Source organism: Sipha flava, unplaced genomic scaffold (genome assembly GCF_003268045.1).
Source record: "Sipha flava isolate LNK unplaced genomic scaffold, YSA_version1 273_pilon_pilon, whole genome shotgun sequence".
Lineage (NCBI taxonomy): Eukaryota > Metazoa > Arthropoda > Insecta > Hemiptera > Aphididae > Sipha > Sipha flava.
Window position 1 is genome coordinate 37,708 of NW_020272938.1, and position 18,132 is coordinate 55,839.

General features: G+C 27.5%; 1 protein-coding gene across 1 annotated transcript; it reads right to left on the reverse strand.

Moving 5' to 3' along the window:
- Positions 1-3,416: 3,416 nt before the first annotated feature.
- Positions 3,417-11,444, reverse strand: LOC112685337 (inhibitor of growth protein 3-like). The gene is made up of 9 exons (XM_025557187.1): positions 11,417-11,444; positions 11,273-11,344; positions 10,880-11,008; positions 10,688-10,822; positions 10,493-10,570; positions 9,866-10,092; positions 3,853-4,040; positions 3,649-3,781; positions 3,417-3,572 (listed from the first exon to the last, which is right to left on the reverse strand). The coding sequence occupies exons 1-9, from the start codon at positions 11,442-11,444 to the stop codon at positions 3,453-3,455; spliced, it is 1,110 nt and encodes a 369-aa protein (XP_025412972.1). The 3' UTR covers positions 3,417-3,452.
- Between the last annotated feature and the right edge of the window lie 6,688 nt (positions 11,445-18,132).

Consider the following 18,132-nt stretch of genomic DNA (forward strand, 5'->3'; position numbering starts at 1 on the left):
ATAACTAATATAATATACTGATTATTTGTTTATTTCCCCTCCTCAGATTTTTTTCTTTTATAGTGGCCAAAAAATAGCGAGGGGCGCTTGGTCCCTCTCCCCCCTACAGGTGTCCTTGGTGGTAATGGTAATGTTTAAAATGTAGGTGTGTGGTCTGAATTAATATATGCACTCCTAATATCAATTGTCTCAATCCGCCACTACGGGTAATTATGTACAAAGTATAAATTATATTTTTGGACTGTTTTGACGTTCCCCTCTCCCCATATTAGTTAGCATTTTGGTAAAATGACCTTGCGGCTTTGGCCTGGCCGACTGTCCTACTCTACAAAAAACTAAAATTATACCACTTCCAGTGGCATCATTTAGTATGGTAACTGGAGCATTCTTGTCCCAGTCTAATTTTAACTTGATAATGTAATCAGCACCCTTAAAAAATAAAAGAAGTCTTCAAGAGTTTTATTTTGTCTACAAATACTAAGTGTGGATAACTTGACTTCCTTGGACCTTCCCTCTATCCACCCCTGTACCTAAATGCCTTTTTTTTTGTAAAAAGAATATTAAAAATTCAACCTACTTTAGAAACTTATAAAGAAATTTGTTTTTATTATTAGGTATATCAATATTCATAAGAAATATAAACTAATTCATCCTTTCCAGGGGCAGAGTGGCTCAACAATTCTTACCGGGCAAACAGATATTTTCAGGCCACATAAATTTATTTCAGGCCATTTTTTTCAAATTTAATTTCTTATCATATATTGTCTTATTGTTAGATGTGTGCTAACCATTTTTTGATTGGGTAAAGCATAAAACAATTTATTTAGCCTACATATTGGTAGAAGGTATTATCAATTTATTATCATACACATTTTATATTCTTCCTAGCTTCTATTGTAAAATAGGTAGTATCAACCATAAAAATGTTTATTCATTATAATATCAAGTATTTGAACCAAAAAACTCCCTCTAAGTAATCTTATAACTGAACACAGTTATTATTTTATATTTACACAAATATATCACTACTATAGAAATTTTTTTTTTTTTTTGTAGATTATAAAAACACTTAAGCTTCTTGTTTTAAGAAATTTATTAAATAATATTTTACAATAACAATTTGCTTAGTAAATTACTTTTACTGCCTCTCATTAGTAATGACATCGTTATCCAATTCTATGAGTATTGATTTTTCAATTGACATTAGCATAAATTCTTCTAGATGTTCATTAGTCATTGAATTCCGTAGTCTACTTTTTATGTACTTCAATATGGAAAAAGATCTCTCACAGGATACTTGAATAACTGGTAGCGTTAACAGATATTTATAAGCTGTATGCATTAGAAAATAAGTTGTACTTAACTAGTAATCTGTAACAACAAATTTTTACAAATATATTTGTACTCTATAGAGTTGCAAGGTTTTAATTGATTTTCAAAGTCTTCCTCTTCTTGATTTTCATCTTCATCATTCATATCATTTGATAAACTATGGACATGATATTCATCTTCTAGAGAGTTTTTCAAATACTTCCACAATTTGCTGAAATTCAATAGTTCATCTGAGAGTTGATTTCTTATTTCTTTAAGATTCTCTCCATCATCACATTTTAAAAATGGTTTTAATTTTTTAGCCAATGTTAAAAACGCATTTTCAGGTACATAATTAAGAGGGAAATTGTTTAGAGATAAAAGTGATAGGTCAAAATATAATGAATTATTATTTACAAATCTAGTAGTCATGCTATTTATAATTGTATCTAATACTATATTATATACTTCAGTTGTAAATTTTTTTTTAGGGGTAACATTGGTAGCAGTAAGATCTTCTTTTTTCATAATTAAATATTTTCTTTTTCTTAGATATTCTTTTAATTTGAAATTTTGTCTGAATTTCTTCAACAGTTAAATTAAAACAATCAGCCATAGTTACAATTTCATTATTAATATTCATTATATACTTATCACTAACTTTTATATCTTCCATACTACGTTGGATATTTTTAAGACTTACTAAAGCATTTGTTACTATTTGCTGACATTTTAAAAGATCTAATTTACTTGATTGTAAATATTTTGATAATGGTCCTGTGATTTGAAATATTTTCATATACATATGAGCTATTAAAATAGTTTCATATTTTAGAAAATATGAAATAAAATTACTGGCTTTTGATCTTATATCTGGGTTTAAATTTGGTTTTTGTTTAATTTTTGTTAAAGTAATTATAAGATTAGTCAACATTCCATTGTCATCAGTACTATTATATGAACCAAATATTCTTTTTAATGCTGTTTGTTTAGCTGTCTATCTTGTTTCACCTATTGATTGTAATCGTTTGTGATTATTATACTCATCTTTTTCACTAATTTCTTTCCATATATTCATTCGTTGGTATGATTCTTCAAAAAAAACAGCACAAGAATGGATTAAAGAAAAAAAATTAGCTATTGCAATTAGACTTTTGATTGCATTTCTAATTACAAGATTGAGTACATGACTATAGCATCAAATGTGTACTTGTTCTGATATAGTGTACTGATATTAGGTTCAATTGACTGTCCTAAAATACTCTCTTTAATCCGTTTTAAAATTAATAATTAATAGCCTTAATACTAGAGATCTAAAACCTTTTTGTCCACTTTTTTTAAATAAAAATTATATCTTGAACTCTCCTGCTAACCTTCTTATGGCTGCAGGTAATACTTTTATCTTTCATTATATTTTAAATTGTATTATTATTTTTAACTGTATTCTACATTTAATTTTAAGTTTTATTATTATATTCAACCTCTTATTAAGTAAAAACTATAACTTGTTGTATCATGTATTATTTTTCACCACAATGTTAATATTATTATGTTTTAGGACTCATGTCCGTTTATATTAAATAAATAAATATAGGACATGACAATGCTTCTCAATCTTAAATTATGTTCATACTGAAAATATTAACTTTATCAAGATTTTCAATTATTAATTAAATTTTAACCAATGTAATGTAGATTTTTGTATATATATAATCATTTTTTTGAAAAGAGTTGAAGATTAAACATTATTTGAATTTTTCATGATTAAATAAATAAAAAAATGTCTCTGAATATACATTTTTATGTTGCTTTATTTACAAAATATATTAATAACATAAATGTTTTATATTATATTGTGTTCATAATCTAATATTTTCTAAAGAAAAAAATTAAAAATATCGGGATCAATTATATTAAATTAAAAACTAATATACACAATAGTATACATTTACAATTTTCAAGATTTGTATTTTTCTAATTGTGTAATTTTTCGTGATCTTTGACTCTTCATTGTAGTAATACACTAATATTTTCTATAGAAAAAATAAATAAAATATTGGGAAATATTAAATTAAAAACTAATATAAATAATAGTATACATTTACAGTTTTCAAGATTTGTGTATCTCTATTCATGTATATTCATGTAGTTTTTCGTGATCTTCGACTCTTCATTGTAGTAATACACTGAGGACAATACCATTTACCTTTTGGTGGGTCTGTAATACCAACACATTCACAATGATACCATTCATATGGACACTAAAACAGAATTCATAAGCCATTTAAATATATACATTTATATGTATCAATAAATAAATAATTATTTTCTAATTACCCCTTTATTATCACAAGCAACCATTGTACCATAAGCAACTTGATTACATATGCAATAACGAGGTTCATTTGGATCAATTGGTTCATCCACATCCTCTTCAGTTGACAATTGTGAATTTTGAGTACCTCCTCGTCTAAAAATTAGTAACACAAATAAGAATAATTTAAATTTTAAATTTTATATAAGCGGTTTTTGTTTGATTACCTTCTATGTTTTCTTGTTCCATCTATATTTGGATTGACTAGATGTGCAACACCTGCCAATTCTTTACTAATAGGTAATTCTGATGGTAGTACACCAGAAGTAGAGCTCATTTGGCCAGTCAATGTAGCTCCGGAATTGATTGCTTCAAGAGATGCTTTAAGACTAGCCGTTCTACGGCCTTGGGACAGCTATAAGAGTTATAATTTAGAATTAAAATTTAAAAAATGATTCAAGTTAGATAAAAACACTCATACATATATATATGATATGATATGATATATGAATATATTATAGATAATGAAGAATAAATATGTCATACTAGTTTACCTTAGTAATGAAATATAGTTATTTTAAATTTAATAACAATGTAATACCATCAAATTCAAAAAATAATTTTGAACTGTACTTAGTTAACTTCAATTTTTTTTCCTAATGCTTATTAAAAACAATTAAATACAATATATAACTTAAGATTTCATAATTGTACAACAAATAACTTTTTTGTTCAACCTAAGACAAAAATTTGGATTATGGACAAATTGTAAATCACAAATAAATGTTTGTAGATACAGCAAATTTAATTGTAACATTTATTAAATTAATTAAGCCTAAAAAAATATGCAATAGCATAGATTAAATATACATAGATAGACTATGGGTATAGGCGATATGGAAACCAACTTATTTAGTTTAACGATGTCTCAACAGATAGCGACGACCGTAGCGTCAATCGTTTATTTGTAAAATATTTCTAATAAAATAGATGGTTTGTTTATTTGGACATAAGATAGTGAATAGAGGTGATTTTGATGCATGCGGGCGGGCATGTTTGACGTTTTCGGTATACAAAAATAGAACGCAAACGTTGTTTATTATTTTGATATCTGTTCATTAGTTTAATTTGAAAATAGATACTTATCAGTCGAATTTTCGATATGAATACTTTATGGTGTATATGAATTATTATATTTCAAACACGTAAAATATTTTGGGAAACAGTACGATACGATATCTATAGTAAAATAGTACAGTAATTTAATAATTTTAATATTTTAAAATGGCTACAAAAGGCAATAAATGTATGTTTTTCAACTGTGGCAAACTCAGAAAACTGACAGTAATTTAAAACTTTTCCGTTTTCCCAAAGACCCAATCCGGGCTAAAGAATGGGAGAAACAATCAGGTTTGTTAATTTTCAATTAAATAATTGTAAATAACTTTTAATTGTGATTAGATATTTTATGATATTCCGAAAGGAGTAATGAATGAATTGATTTTACACTGGTGTTTATTTTTTTTTTAATAATGCTCTCGCTCAAAAACGAAAAACAGCAAATACTTGTTATTTTCTCTAAATGTTTATATTAGCGTTTTCTATACATGGTTATTTTTTAAATATTTTGACTTTTTTAACCTAATTATAGACAATTTAAATTTTCGATTTTTCTAAGTTTTTTTTTGTTAAAATTGTCTGATTTTTTGTAGATTTTTAATTAGTTTCCATCCTTTTTTAATTGTTTACTAAAATTATTTTAAAATTCAATTTCGTAGTTACGTATATAGTTACGTAGTTACATATTGATATTTATTTACCTACGTGATTTTTTTTTATTACAAAATTTGATTATGTACTTAAAATTATGGTTTAATCAACTTGATTATAAAAGTTAGATACTAAAACCTTTGTTTTTTTTTATTCTTATAGGGAATATTAAATTGGCCGATATGACTTTTGAGCAATTAAATAACCGGCATGTATATAGTTTACATTTTAACCCATCAGATTTTAATAACATAAATTTACAACAAAGACTTCCATTCACTACAATTCCATTTAAATATGACTTTTTTGAATCTCCAGATTTACATGTTAAAATTCCAACAAAAACGTATAATAAAGGACCCCAAATAACACTAAATTATTCACCTGCTATTTTAAATAAAACACAGTCTTCAGTAAATTTGAGTAATGAGTGTTCATCATCAACCCATTTAATGATTCAATCATTTATTGATATACCTTCCCCTGTCAATACAAATAAAAATTTAAATAAATCAGGAATAATATTATTTCCCACCGAAACTAATCCAACAACATTAAATAATAAATTGAAAGATCAAATTCGAAAAAAAAATGTATTGTTAAAAAATAAATTATCTACTATAAGTAAATTGAAGAAAAAATTGAAAATTAAACATAAATTAAAAAGTAACATAACATTTTCAAGTTTAGGCTCTAAAGTATTTGCGGAAATGCAGATGTTCCGTAAACATAATTCAAAATTACCGTGGAAACTATCCGAAAAAAATTTTGCTATTAATTTATACTATAAATCTTCAACAACTTAAACATTTCTCAGAAAAAAACAACAAATAATTTTACCAAGTGAGTCAACAATTCGTAGGTGGCTAGGATATTCTAAATTTTGTCCTGGTTTTAATAGTCTTCGGCTTAAACAAATAAAAAATAAATTAGAAACGATGTCAAATGAAGAGAAATATTGTTCAATTATTTTTGATGAAATAAAAATAAAATCATTTTTAGAATATTCAAAATATCTCGACATGGTAGAAGGCTTTGAAGATTTAGGGCACAGAGGTAGAACTAAAAAATTAGCATCTCAGGCTATGGTTTTTATGATTTGAGGATTATATAGTAAATGGGAGTTACCTCTAGCTTATTTTTTAACAGGTTCTTCAATGAATAGTTCAATCTTAAAAGATTTAATAAAAGACATCATAGAAAAATGTATGGATTTAGGTTTTAATCCGGTGACAATAGTTTGTGATCAAGGAAGTAATAATTACTCAGTTTTAAAATAATTAGAGTTCACTAAAGACCACCCAGTCATTGAAATTAAAGGACAAAATATATTTTCTATTTTTGATGTACCACACATTTTTAAAAATTTCCGAAACAATTTTTTAAAATACAATTTTAAGTTTAAAGGCAAAGAAGTTTCATTTTCAGACATAAAATTAGCATATAATATTGATAAATCCAGTAATACTAGTAGAGCTCTTTTAAAATTAACCAATAGCCACATAAATCCTGGCCCATTTCAAAAGATGAACTGTAAACTCACTCAAGTTTTTAGTAATACAGTATCAAGTGTTTTAAAAAAGTTATATCACTACAGGCCAAATTAAATCTGAAACTGCTTCTGCAACCTCAGAGTTTATTGAAAAATTAAATAATTTATTCGATTTTCTTAGCAGAAAAACATTATTTAGTCCTAATTTTTATTCTTGTGCTTTAAACACAGATAAACTCCAAGTATATAATTTTTTATTGCAATCCAAAGAGTGGTGTGAAAAATTAGAGTTGTTTCAACCTGTAAAAATGTATGCTAAGTTGTTCCTTGTTTCAATGCTATGGTGTGGACAATAAATTCTATTAGTATTCTATATATGCAACAACAAACTTTAGGATTTAAATATTTTCTTACAAGTCGTTTAAATCAAGATTTAATAGAAAATACTTTTTCAATTTTTCGTCAACGTGGCGGGTTTAATAGAAATCCAACTGCTAGTACTTTTAGAACCTCTTTTAATTTCAAGCTACACACAACTTCATGAAAGCAACTGATTTTTCAAATTGTAAAACTGATTATGACTATAATTTATTGGACTTAAATTCACAAAATAGTATACAACCTACCACCACTTCTAATAATTTGTTCAATTCAGATTCAGAGTGTTCGAACTCAATTGCATCATCTTCCGAAGATTTTAATTTACAATGTTTTTTTGATGATTATGAGCAAAAAATAACCTTGGAATACTGTTCAAATACATATTTCGCTAAAACATTTTTTGATCAGTTTAAATATCCCAAATGTTAATTAATAATACTTAAAAATAATGACCTTTTTTTTCAATGATAGAGAATATTTAATCTTATACAAACAATTTGAAAGTATCGATCCTGAAAAATTTAGTTTACAAAAGCCCTCAGACATTTTTATATAGTTTGGTACTTCAGCTCAAATATATTTGAAAGATAACATAGAACTTAACTCTCACCATAGACAATAATAATACTCCACATTTCAAATACAAATTAAAAATAAATTATTTTCTACTTTAAATTTTAATAAAAACTATGAATAACATTTTGATTTTATTGTTCAAAAAATAATTTATTGTAAATTATTAAGACATTTCAATGGGACTTCTAAACATTTTAAAGGTCATTCCAGTATATCTACGCAAAATAAATTAAAAATTTTAAAAAATGTATAAGTTTTTATATTTTAAACTATAAACAAGTAAACTAATAATAATAGCTAAATGTATTTTTAATTTTCAGCAATGGATTGGAGTTAATTGTATTTATAATATTTTTATTACATTGTAGTATATATTTTACATAATCATTTAATTTTTTATTTATGTATAGGTTTAAAAGATTTTTAAACCTTTCAAAAAGTAATAGTTACCTATTAATATTTTATATATAACAGTTATAAGAAGTAAAAATTATTTGTATTTAATTTAATTACATTATTATTTTTTATTTTCAACAATAAATTTGATACTTTATATTATGTTTATGTATTTATGTGTCATTCATTACAACTAGTTTTTAATAGTAATTCCTATAGTTCCAAACTTCAATAATAACAATAATACTAAGTATTAGACTACTGCAAAAGAAATATTTTCAATATTGTTAAAAGTGAGATTCATAATTTAATAAAAAATTAGATGAATGTATTTTATATTATAAAATGTGTATTATCAGTGAAATATTTAATTGCTTTTCACATGGTTGAAATGTATAATTATTGAAATTGACAGTATATTTTAAAAAATAATAACAAAAATGTAATTTATTTATTAAATTATTGTTTTAGATTTGATGCATGGATCAGAAGATATTATTTTTTTTTTTTTAAAAAAATATTTAATTAATCAGAAATATAACCTGTAAAAATTAATAGTTTAATACAAACTAAAAAATACCAATACAATACAATAGCTTTATAGATTATAGGTAGGTATATATTAAATTATGCGTAGTAATTCTGAAAAAAAAAACAAATAAATTTGTAATTCAATTTGAAATAAAAAATGTAGGATTATTTTATAAAATATTTAATCACTAATTATAGCCGTATTTATATACATACACTAAAAAAATCACAAAATATGCTTCTGCATTCAAAAAATGCGCATAAATTGTTTCTAAAACTGATTTTTTTTTTTAAAAAAAAAGAAGTAATATTTTGATGAAAAGTATTAAAAATTTTACAATGCACATTTATTAAGCATAATAAATCAGATATAATTTAAAAAGTGTTTAACAAGTACATTATTATTTTTATGTCGAAATACAGACATTTATCCTAAACATATTATTTTTAGGTTTAATTTGTTTAATTTCAAGAAAACAAAATTAAGAGTCGTGGTCATGAATAAGTAGTAGATAAGTGAATTATTAATAAATAGTAAATAGTATCAACAGTTGAATGATATTTAGTTATAAAATACGTACCTATTACACATAAGCAAGTTGTAATACTACTAACGACCCTATCAGAGTCCATTTGTATTAATCGCCGGAGTCCAAAATACCCGTATATATGTTGCCGAATTTTAACATGGTATGAGCTATCTATGTATATTTAATCTATGGTAATAGTAAGACTGGGCACAAATTGGAATGCAGGAAACGTAGCGCCCCGCAATGTAAGAAAACCTACGCTACCTATGTCAGCGTATATTACAACGTTCTTTCTATGTCACCATTAATTTAGTTCAACTATGTGACACATTCACAATAAGTTGTGTGAATTAAGTTCACGTAGGTACGGTACTGCTCTAACCTGCCATGCATCCTAATATGTCCTGATTTAACTAATAGATTACAGAAAACTATATTGCATTGCCCTACACTGTGCTACGTTGCATGCATCTCAATTCACACCCCCCTCCCCACAATTCTAAATTACATTTTTTATGAATAATGGACATATAATATGCAATGTTTAGTTATTAAAAATGTTACCTGTTGAGTAGCAACAATAGCTTGAGAAGCTGCTGCAGCAATTGCAGGGCTACCAGCTCCCATATGTCCTAATGTATAAGCTAATGAAGATGGAACCATTCGAGAGTTTGTGGGACTTGCATCACGTTGTGATGGAGATGCTACATCACCACTACTAGCAGAATTTGAAGCTGTTGATGTTGACTTTTGTTTCGAACTGCCAACATTATTTAAGGCATCTTGCTTGTCTACAATAAATAAATAAAAATTTCTATAATATATATAAATCAAAATAATTACATTGAAATTTTTTATTAGGTAAGGATAAAAAATTAAATGTATGTTCTTCACAATAAATACACAAAAAGGTAAAAAGAATTAAAATTACATTTTTTGTCAAAAACATATCATTTAATTAAATGAGGAATGAAAAATTATGAGATGAAAATGTATGAAACTATTACATTTTATAATTATTGATACAGCCTCTTATTCTATTTAAAGAAATATAAATCAGGCATATATTTTTGAAAAATTTGTAATAAATATTTATTTCTAATACATATATTAAGTAATCTTCAGGAATTAAGATATGGGAAGGATAGCAGGTACCTTATAAAAAACAACTTAATTAGTATGAAATCATACCTCCAAAAAGGCATCGGTTCAATTGATACTTATTTTCTTTTTGATTTGTAATATTACTTTGTTCTGAATCTAAGCTTCCTAAAAAATTAAACAATTGAAAATTAAGATTTTTAAAAGAAAATATTATTTTTAAAATGTTATTAAAAAAAGTTATGATATAAAAAAAAAGAAAGAAATAATGAATTCAATATTTACTTTTTTCAATAAGTCCAGTAATTCCACTGTTATCTGCTTCTAGTTCCATTTTAAATTTATGTAATTCATGATCTAATCGTCTCATATATTTTGTCATAAGTTCATGCATATGATTTGCTAATTGAACTTTTTCCTCTGAAGACAATACATTTAAATAGTATAAACTCTAAAATTATTTCATAAAAAATTTACCAGATTGTTCAACAGATTTTTCTCCTTCTTTCATAATTGCTTTAAAATTAGCTTCTAATTCTCCTGGATTCATACTGTCAGCTTTTAAAAATAATGTATCAATATTTTTTTTTATGCAGTCCATGGAATCTGAAATATATTTAGATATATAACAACAATGACTTTTTTATTGTTCTTGCCTGTTTTTTATCAATTTTAGTATTATTTTAGAAAAAATCTAAAATTGTATAGTCAATAAAAAAAGATTATTAGTTTAACAAGTTATTTTTAATAATAACATCTCCAATGATTCAGGTCTAGTTACCTCCAAAGAATAAACTCTTAACTTATTAATAAATGTATTAAATAATTATGATATATATATATATATTTGATGTACAATAAAATACATACTTTCAACTTGTAAGTCCATTTCTCTCATTTCAGTGAAGCGATTTCTCATCTCTTGCGGTAAATGTTCAATATCTAAAGACAATAATAACAACTGTAATATCACACCTTAGACCTATTATCTTTTAATTTTTAAAATTAACTTACTTTCTAAATAATCTTCTAAGTACAACATTGTAATTTAGGTTTTAATCAAAACCGACAAATACCTAGTTTTTATGGACCGACAATTTCAGTTTAATAAAAATGAGAAATTATAACTACAAAAAACACGTTATCGTTAGTCGACAAAGAAAATAAGAATTTACTTTGTCTATGACGCATCATCAGTTATTGTAAATATTTGTTTATAAACATGAAGTTGTAAATAAGATTTTTGGTTGATAATTATTATTTTTATGATAAAAACGTTTCTAAGTTCAATCAATTATGTGTAGATAAATCCATAGAGTAATTGCTATTTGGAATAAATCGACAGATATGTAATAATATGTATTAATTAGTGTTGGGCAAAGATATAATATTGTGTATTGATATCGTTCCGATTTTCTCGATGTTGTATCCCAATATCGGAATTCATTCGATACCGATATCGAATCGAATCATATTTTTATAAATTTAGTAAAATGAAAAAATGATATAAAAATGAATATAAATGATAAAAATGAAAAAAAAAAAACAAAGGCAGTGGATGGAGGCCATCCAGAGATAGAACCCTCTGTGACGAAGTTTAGACGTTTAAATACGTATGTATTGTATTGTAGTTTTTTTTTTTTTTAGAGAAGATCTCGACACCATTTACGGTTTAGTCGACGGATCGGGTTGTCAGGAAGATTGATGGTAGAAAGACGGGAGATTATAGGATTAGAATGGGAATGGTGGTGTTTTCTGTGAAAATTTGAATAGAGTTTTTTTGTTGATTGGTCTATTGTTTCTATTTTGAGATCGTTATGTAGGGAATTATTTGATACATACCATGGTGCTGAGGTAATGGCACGAAGTGAGATGGATTGAAATGCCTGAATAGTGCGAGTTTGAGAAGGCTTAGCGCCTCCCCAAATTTAAACTCCGTATGCCCAAATAGGTCTCAGAAGAGATTTATATACAATTATTTTTGTTTTGATGGACATTTTTGATTTTAATAAGGGTCGGAGCAGGTGGAGACGTCTGTTAAGTATTTTACACTTGGATTTGAGGTGTGGGTCCCAAGTTAGCCTTTTGTCAAACACTATACCAAAGTATTTAACTTGGTTTGATGTTGGAATAGGAGAGCCCTGAAAATAAAGGAGGGGAATATTTTCTTTGCGCAACGTAAATAGTACCGTGATCGATTTTTCTGTATTTTTTTTATTTTCCCTGTTGACGCCCAAAGTTCAATTTCGTTTAAATGATTTTGAAGTGAATTGGCCGCTGTGTTGGGATCATCGTCGGATGCTAGTATCGCCGTATCATCTGCATATGTGGCTAGCATGGTGTTATTTGAATAAGGGATGTCAGAAGTGAATATATTAAATAAGTCTGGAGAGATATCGCTTCCCTGTGGGACACCAGCAGTTATAGGATAGTATGAAGAAAGTGAGTCATCGTGTCGGACTTGAAAAGTGCGATTTTCTAGGAAAGAACGGATTATTAAGTAATATGATGCGGGTAAAAACGACTTTGATTTAAAAAGAAGGCCCGGGTGCCATACACGATCGAACGCTTGAGACACATCGAGAAAAACACCGGGACAATACTGTTTTTTTTTTCAAATGAGGTGGCTATAAGGTCACTTAACCTATAAATTTGTTGAATAGTTGAGTGTTTCGATCTAAATCCAAATTGTGTGTTTGGTATTATTGAGTTTGAACTTAAAATTGGTCTAATTCTTAGAAGAAGGGTTTTTTCGAAAAGTTTGGCGATTGGAGGAAGAAGACTGATGGGTCTGTATGAAGATGTTATGTGTTTGGGTTTATTTGGCTTGTGGACCAAATTATTGTAGAAAACTTCCAAATAAGGGAATAGTAACTTAGTCTTAGCATGGAATTAAAAATATAGATTATTAGTAGTATAGTTTTATTTGGGAGGTGCTTTAACATTTTATTTAAAATCAGATCGTAGCCAGGTGATTTACCTTCTTTTAATTTTAATATAATATTTTTTATTGCATTAGGAGTTGTATGTTTTGCTGGTAGTGGAACAGGAAAATGACTATCTAGATAGTTTTCTATAATTTTTGTGTCCTCAGAAATTGTAATAATATCATCGTGAGATGAAAATATTTTAGCCAAGTGTTCCCCAAAAAGGTCTGCTTTATCTAGATCAGATACAGCTAAATTACCATTTGGTTTGATCAAAGGTGGAATTTGGTCTTTAATTCCTATTAAATTTTTTGTAGTTTTCCATAAGGATCTATCTTTTGTATTTAATTTTTGATATTTTGAAAGGAAGAACTCGGATTTGTTTTCTTTTATAAATTTTTTAATCATGTTAGACAAGTGATTATACACATTTTTATCAGATGGATATCTATTTAGTTGCCAATGAGCGCGAGCTCTACGTTTTAAGGTAATAAGATCTTTTATATTATTAGGAAGGGTGTTTTTATTTGAATATTTGTTGCTTGTATAACTGATACATAGTTGAAGATTAAGGGGAGTGGTTGGTAGTGTATATTGAATGATATAATTATAGCTGAGCCGGCGTAAGCGGTTCCGTCAGGATGGTCAGCTCTAGTAATTTATATCCAGGGAAAAAGTATTTAGAATTCGATGTGTAATGAGTTTCTGATATTAGAGCTATATCTATTTTATTTTCAATTAGTGAATTAAGAAATTCGGGTTCATGTTGTTTTATACCATTTGAATTCCATAAAAGGATTTTGAGAGAACTTAAATTTGTACAATTAGTCATTTTTTAATTAATAAGATTTTATTTATGACAGTGGTCAATAATACTATTAGAGGGTTGATTATTTGTTTAAATTCTGTTAAGAATAATGAAAGTTGATTTATATTATTATCAGGATGAGTATTTTGCGGCGGTTCCGAGTTGCGTGCGAAAATCGTTTTCTGGGTCGAATTGCGTGCGTAGTTTTTTCAAAACGGGGTTGAGTTGCGTGCGCGGTTTTTTTGTGACAGAGCCGAGTTGCGTGCGAGATACAGTGTTGATGGCGCACGGTGTGCCAGATCACACATTTTGCGGACAATTTTTTTTTCTCACCTTTAAATGAACCAATGAGTTACACTAAATAATTAAAGAATACATTTATTCTTCGAATACAAATTATTAAAACAATATTAATTCAAGTGATAATACAATAAAATTATTAGGTATCTCGTAAAAACGATTATATTTAAATATTTTATATGAGTAGCAAAAAATGTAATTTAAAATTACAGTCTAAATATTATAAAAATAAGAAAAAATAAAAAATAAAAAAAAATAGGTTTGTTTATATATATATTTTGAGTTTTGTATTCAAACTTAAAACACAACTGGCAAATTTTTGTACACCACCTTTTCAATAAATTCCAAACGAGTTAACATTTTATTTTGAAATTGATGCATAATGTCATTAATATAATCTTCTTTTTCTTATACCTCCCATCGTTTTTTTGTTACATTTGAGCTACGAATTTTGACATAAACATCGGTTTGTACATTTTTCAAGATTTCTACAAATTGAAATATATTTGTAATACCCATATATAGCTATCATATTAGATACAGATAAATGATTCTCCGGCTGACACATCCAGCTCGGTGAAACCCGGTTGTCTTTAAATAAAATATGCGCATGCAATTCAGTTCTGTCATGAAGAAACCACGCACGCAATTCGGCTGTGTCTCGAAAAAACCACGCACGCAATTCGGATGCAGCCGTATTTTGATGTGATTGGTGTTGAGAAGGAGCTGTTTTTTTGGAATATGTCTCAGCTGTATGACTTTGTGGGAGATTTGAGAATATTTTGTTGTTTTTTAAATTAGGAGCGATTACAGAAGTTTCCTGACTAGGGGCTTCTTCCTGATTAACATTAGTGGTTGTTTAACAATGTTTTTTGAATAAATCTTGTTTTTACTATTGTTGAGATACATTTGTTGAAGGTCTTTGTGGACTGTGTAACCTCTGTAATTTGCAGGGTAGCTTCTCCGCATAGGGCGCAAGTAGGTGGAAGATCAGTGGACTTCGTACATTGGTTTGTTAGATGATTACCGGCGCAACGGACACATCTAGCAGGGTGGGCGCAATAACGTTTGGAATGGCCATATTCCTGGCAAATCATACATTGAATGATGTTTCGGCGCTTAAACGGTTCTTCTATTTTGATTTTAGTATGTAGTAATGATTTTAGTTGAAAAATTTCATGATTGATTTTGGCTGGTTCGAGATCTATGAAAAATATTGGCAGGTGTTGTTTTGTGATTTTATGTAATACGTTAGATACTTGTCGTACAGTAAAGCCGATTTCTTCGATGGCAATTCCTATTTCATTTGCATTGGTAGATGGATGAAGGTTTCGAATTACCACACAGAATGATTTATTTTCATGAAGATGGTATGTGTGATATTCAATTTGCCTTTCTTTAAAGTGACCAATTACTGCTCTAATTGAGTCGGAGTTATTTGTTTAAATTTTTAAATTTTTTACAGAACATTTAAAGAAAAAATTTTGGGATTTAATTAAATCTATCAGTTCTGTTTTTAATTCAATGAAATTGAAATTTCCACGGGCAAAAATTGGCGGTGATGATTGAGATTGTGTTATTTGTTCGTTATCGATATCTATATCATTGATTGTGGTGTCGTTGACATCATTAGTGGCAAGAGAAGCGTATTTGTTAGGAGAGGTAAAGGCAATTTTATTCTTTTTATTTATGCTTGGACTTGTTAAAGATAAATTACGTTTTGATTTGTTTGTTTTGGTTTGAAATTCAGAATCGTCAGATTGATTATTGAAAACGCCGCTTGAGTCACTTTGATTACGAGATGAATAAGTGGTGCTATTGCGGGTATCATTTGGTAATGATTTAGATATGTTTATTTTATTTACGTAAGTAGATGTATTTTTGTTAATATATCGGTTCATTACACACTTGTCATCTTATCGACAGCTGCCGATTTGCTCGTGCAGTCGATAGATAAAACTGTATAATTATTGTATAATTATCGCTATATATCTAATTAAAATTACCCAAATTTTCGAAATAGTCGGCTGGAGAATTTGTGAAACTCCAGCGTGTTATGAATCTGTATTCCGGTTTGATTTTGTGCATTTAACACTATAACTCACTATTTAAAATCGTAACATTTGTGGTTTTACGACAGAAAATAATAGACACTGAAGACGCACGTATGTTTTGGATCGAGTTCCGATTTATTATTTATACTACATATTTATTCAAAAACAATTTATTAAGGTACAATGTATATAGGCATTGAAAATTTTAAAATATAAAATTTAAAAAAATATATAAAAATAGGTATTTGTGGCTAAATTTTTTTGCCACGTTTTTTCAAAAAATCAAAATATAAATAAAAAAAAATAAAAATTGTCCCCTTTATTACTATCTTCTTCTTTTTCTTATGGTTTATTGGGCCTTTAAGACCATCCCGTCTCACAACCTTTATTACAATCAATAGTTTTGTGGGGGTCGACGTGTGTGGTTGATGTGAACCACTTACCACAAATGATTCACAGAAGGATAGTCGTAATAAGGTACACCAAGGCGGTGTTATATATGAAAATGTGTAGTAAAATAAATAAAGAACTCGACGGAGTAATAATTAACAAATAAATCGTTCGACGGAACAGAAATATGAAATAAGTATACAAAAAAGAACAAAATGGCGTAGTAGAGGGCGATACATGTAAAATAAAAGACGTCGGACTCGGTCGACGGATTGGTGGCGAGAGCGAGCAAAGCTCAACCGAGCGATCACACAGCGATGTACACATTCCAATAATATCGGACGATATTGGTGACAGTAATAATATTGGATCTATTTTGCACATTAGTCAAAATTATCGGTCCCATAAAAAATAAAAATAAAATTATTAAGGTTATTGGAATTGTATCCATCAGTAATATCTTACTATTTCTAGTGTTTAACAATTAAAAATGAATTCTAAAAAGAAAATCGCTCTCTCAGCTGTATTACACATTAAACAAAAACGTGAATTATTATCAAAAAAAAATGCAAGAGGACTTTTTGGGTGCACCCTATTTTAACAGCAAGATACGTAGAAGGTGCTTTTTATACATTATTTGAAAAACTTATTGATGATGAACGAAAATTTTTTAATTATTTCCGCATGAGCTTTTCTACTTTTACCTTAATACTAGACAAACTATCTGATGTCATTCGTCGAAATGATACACAAATGTGCTTATATGTTCCATCAAAAGAGATGTTAGCTGTAACACAGAGGTAAATATAAAATATCACTTATGACATTAATAAATTACCACAAATAATAATTTTTTTTTAATTCAAACTTTATAATATATGTATTATTTCAAACTATTTAATTAATTTAATTACAAAATCTATTATAAACTAAAAATAAAATTACTTCTTCTAATTTAACAAAAATTAAAATAAATTGTTTAATTTGTACCTTCGAAATTAGAAAAATACGATGAGCAATTTGCCTGTTCTGTCTGCATAGAATAAGTATTTCTTTGGGTGTCATAGTTAATTTGAGTTTCGGTCTGTGGATGATCTTAAGAAATTGCAGGTGTTGAGTTTTTCGAAAAACTTGAGTAATTAAAATTGGTCAGTGCTTGTGGATTTTGAAGTTTACGTCTTTTTATACTTTGAATAAGATTTAGTACTCCCAAACGAAATTCGAATTTGTCATCATCCGACATTTTTCTAA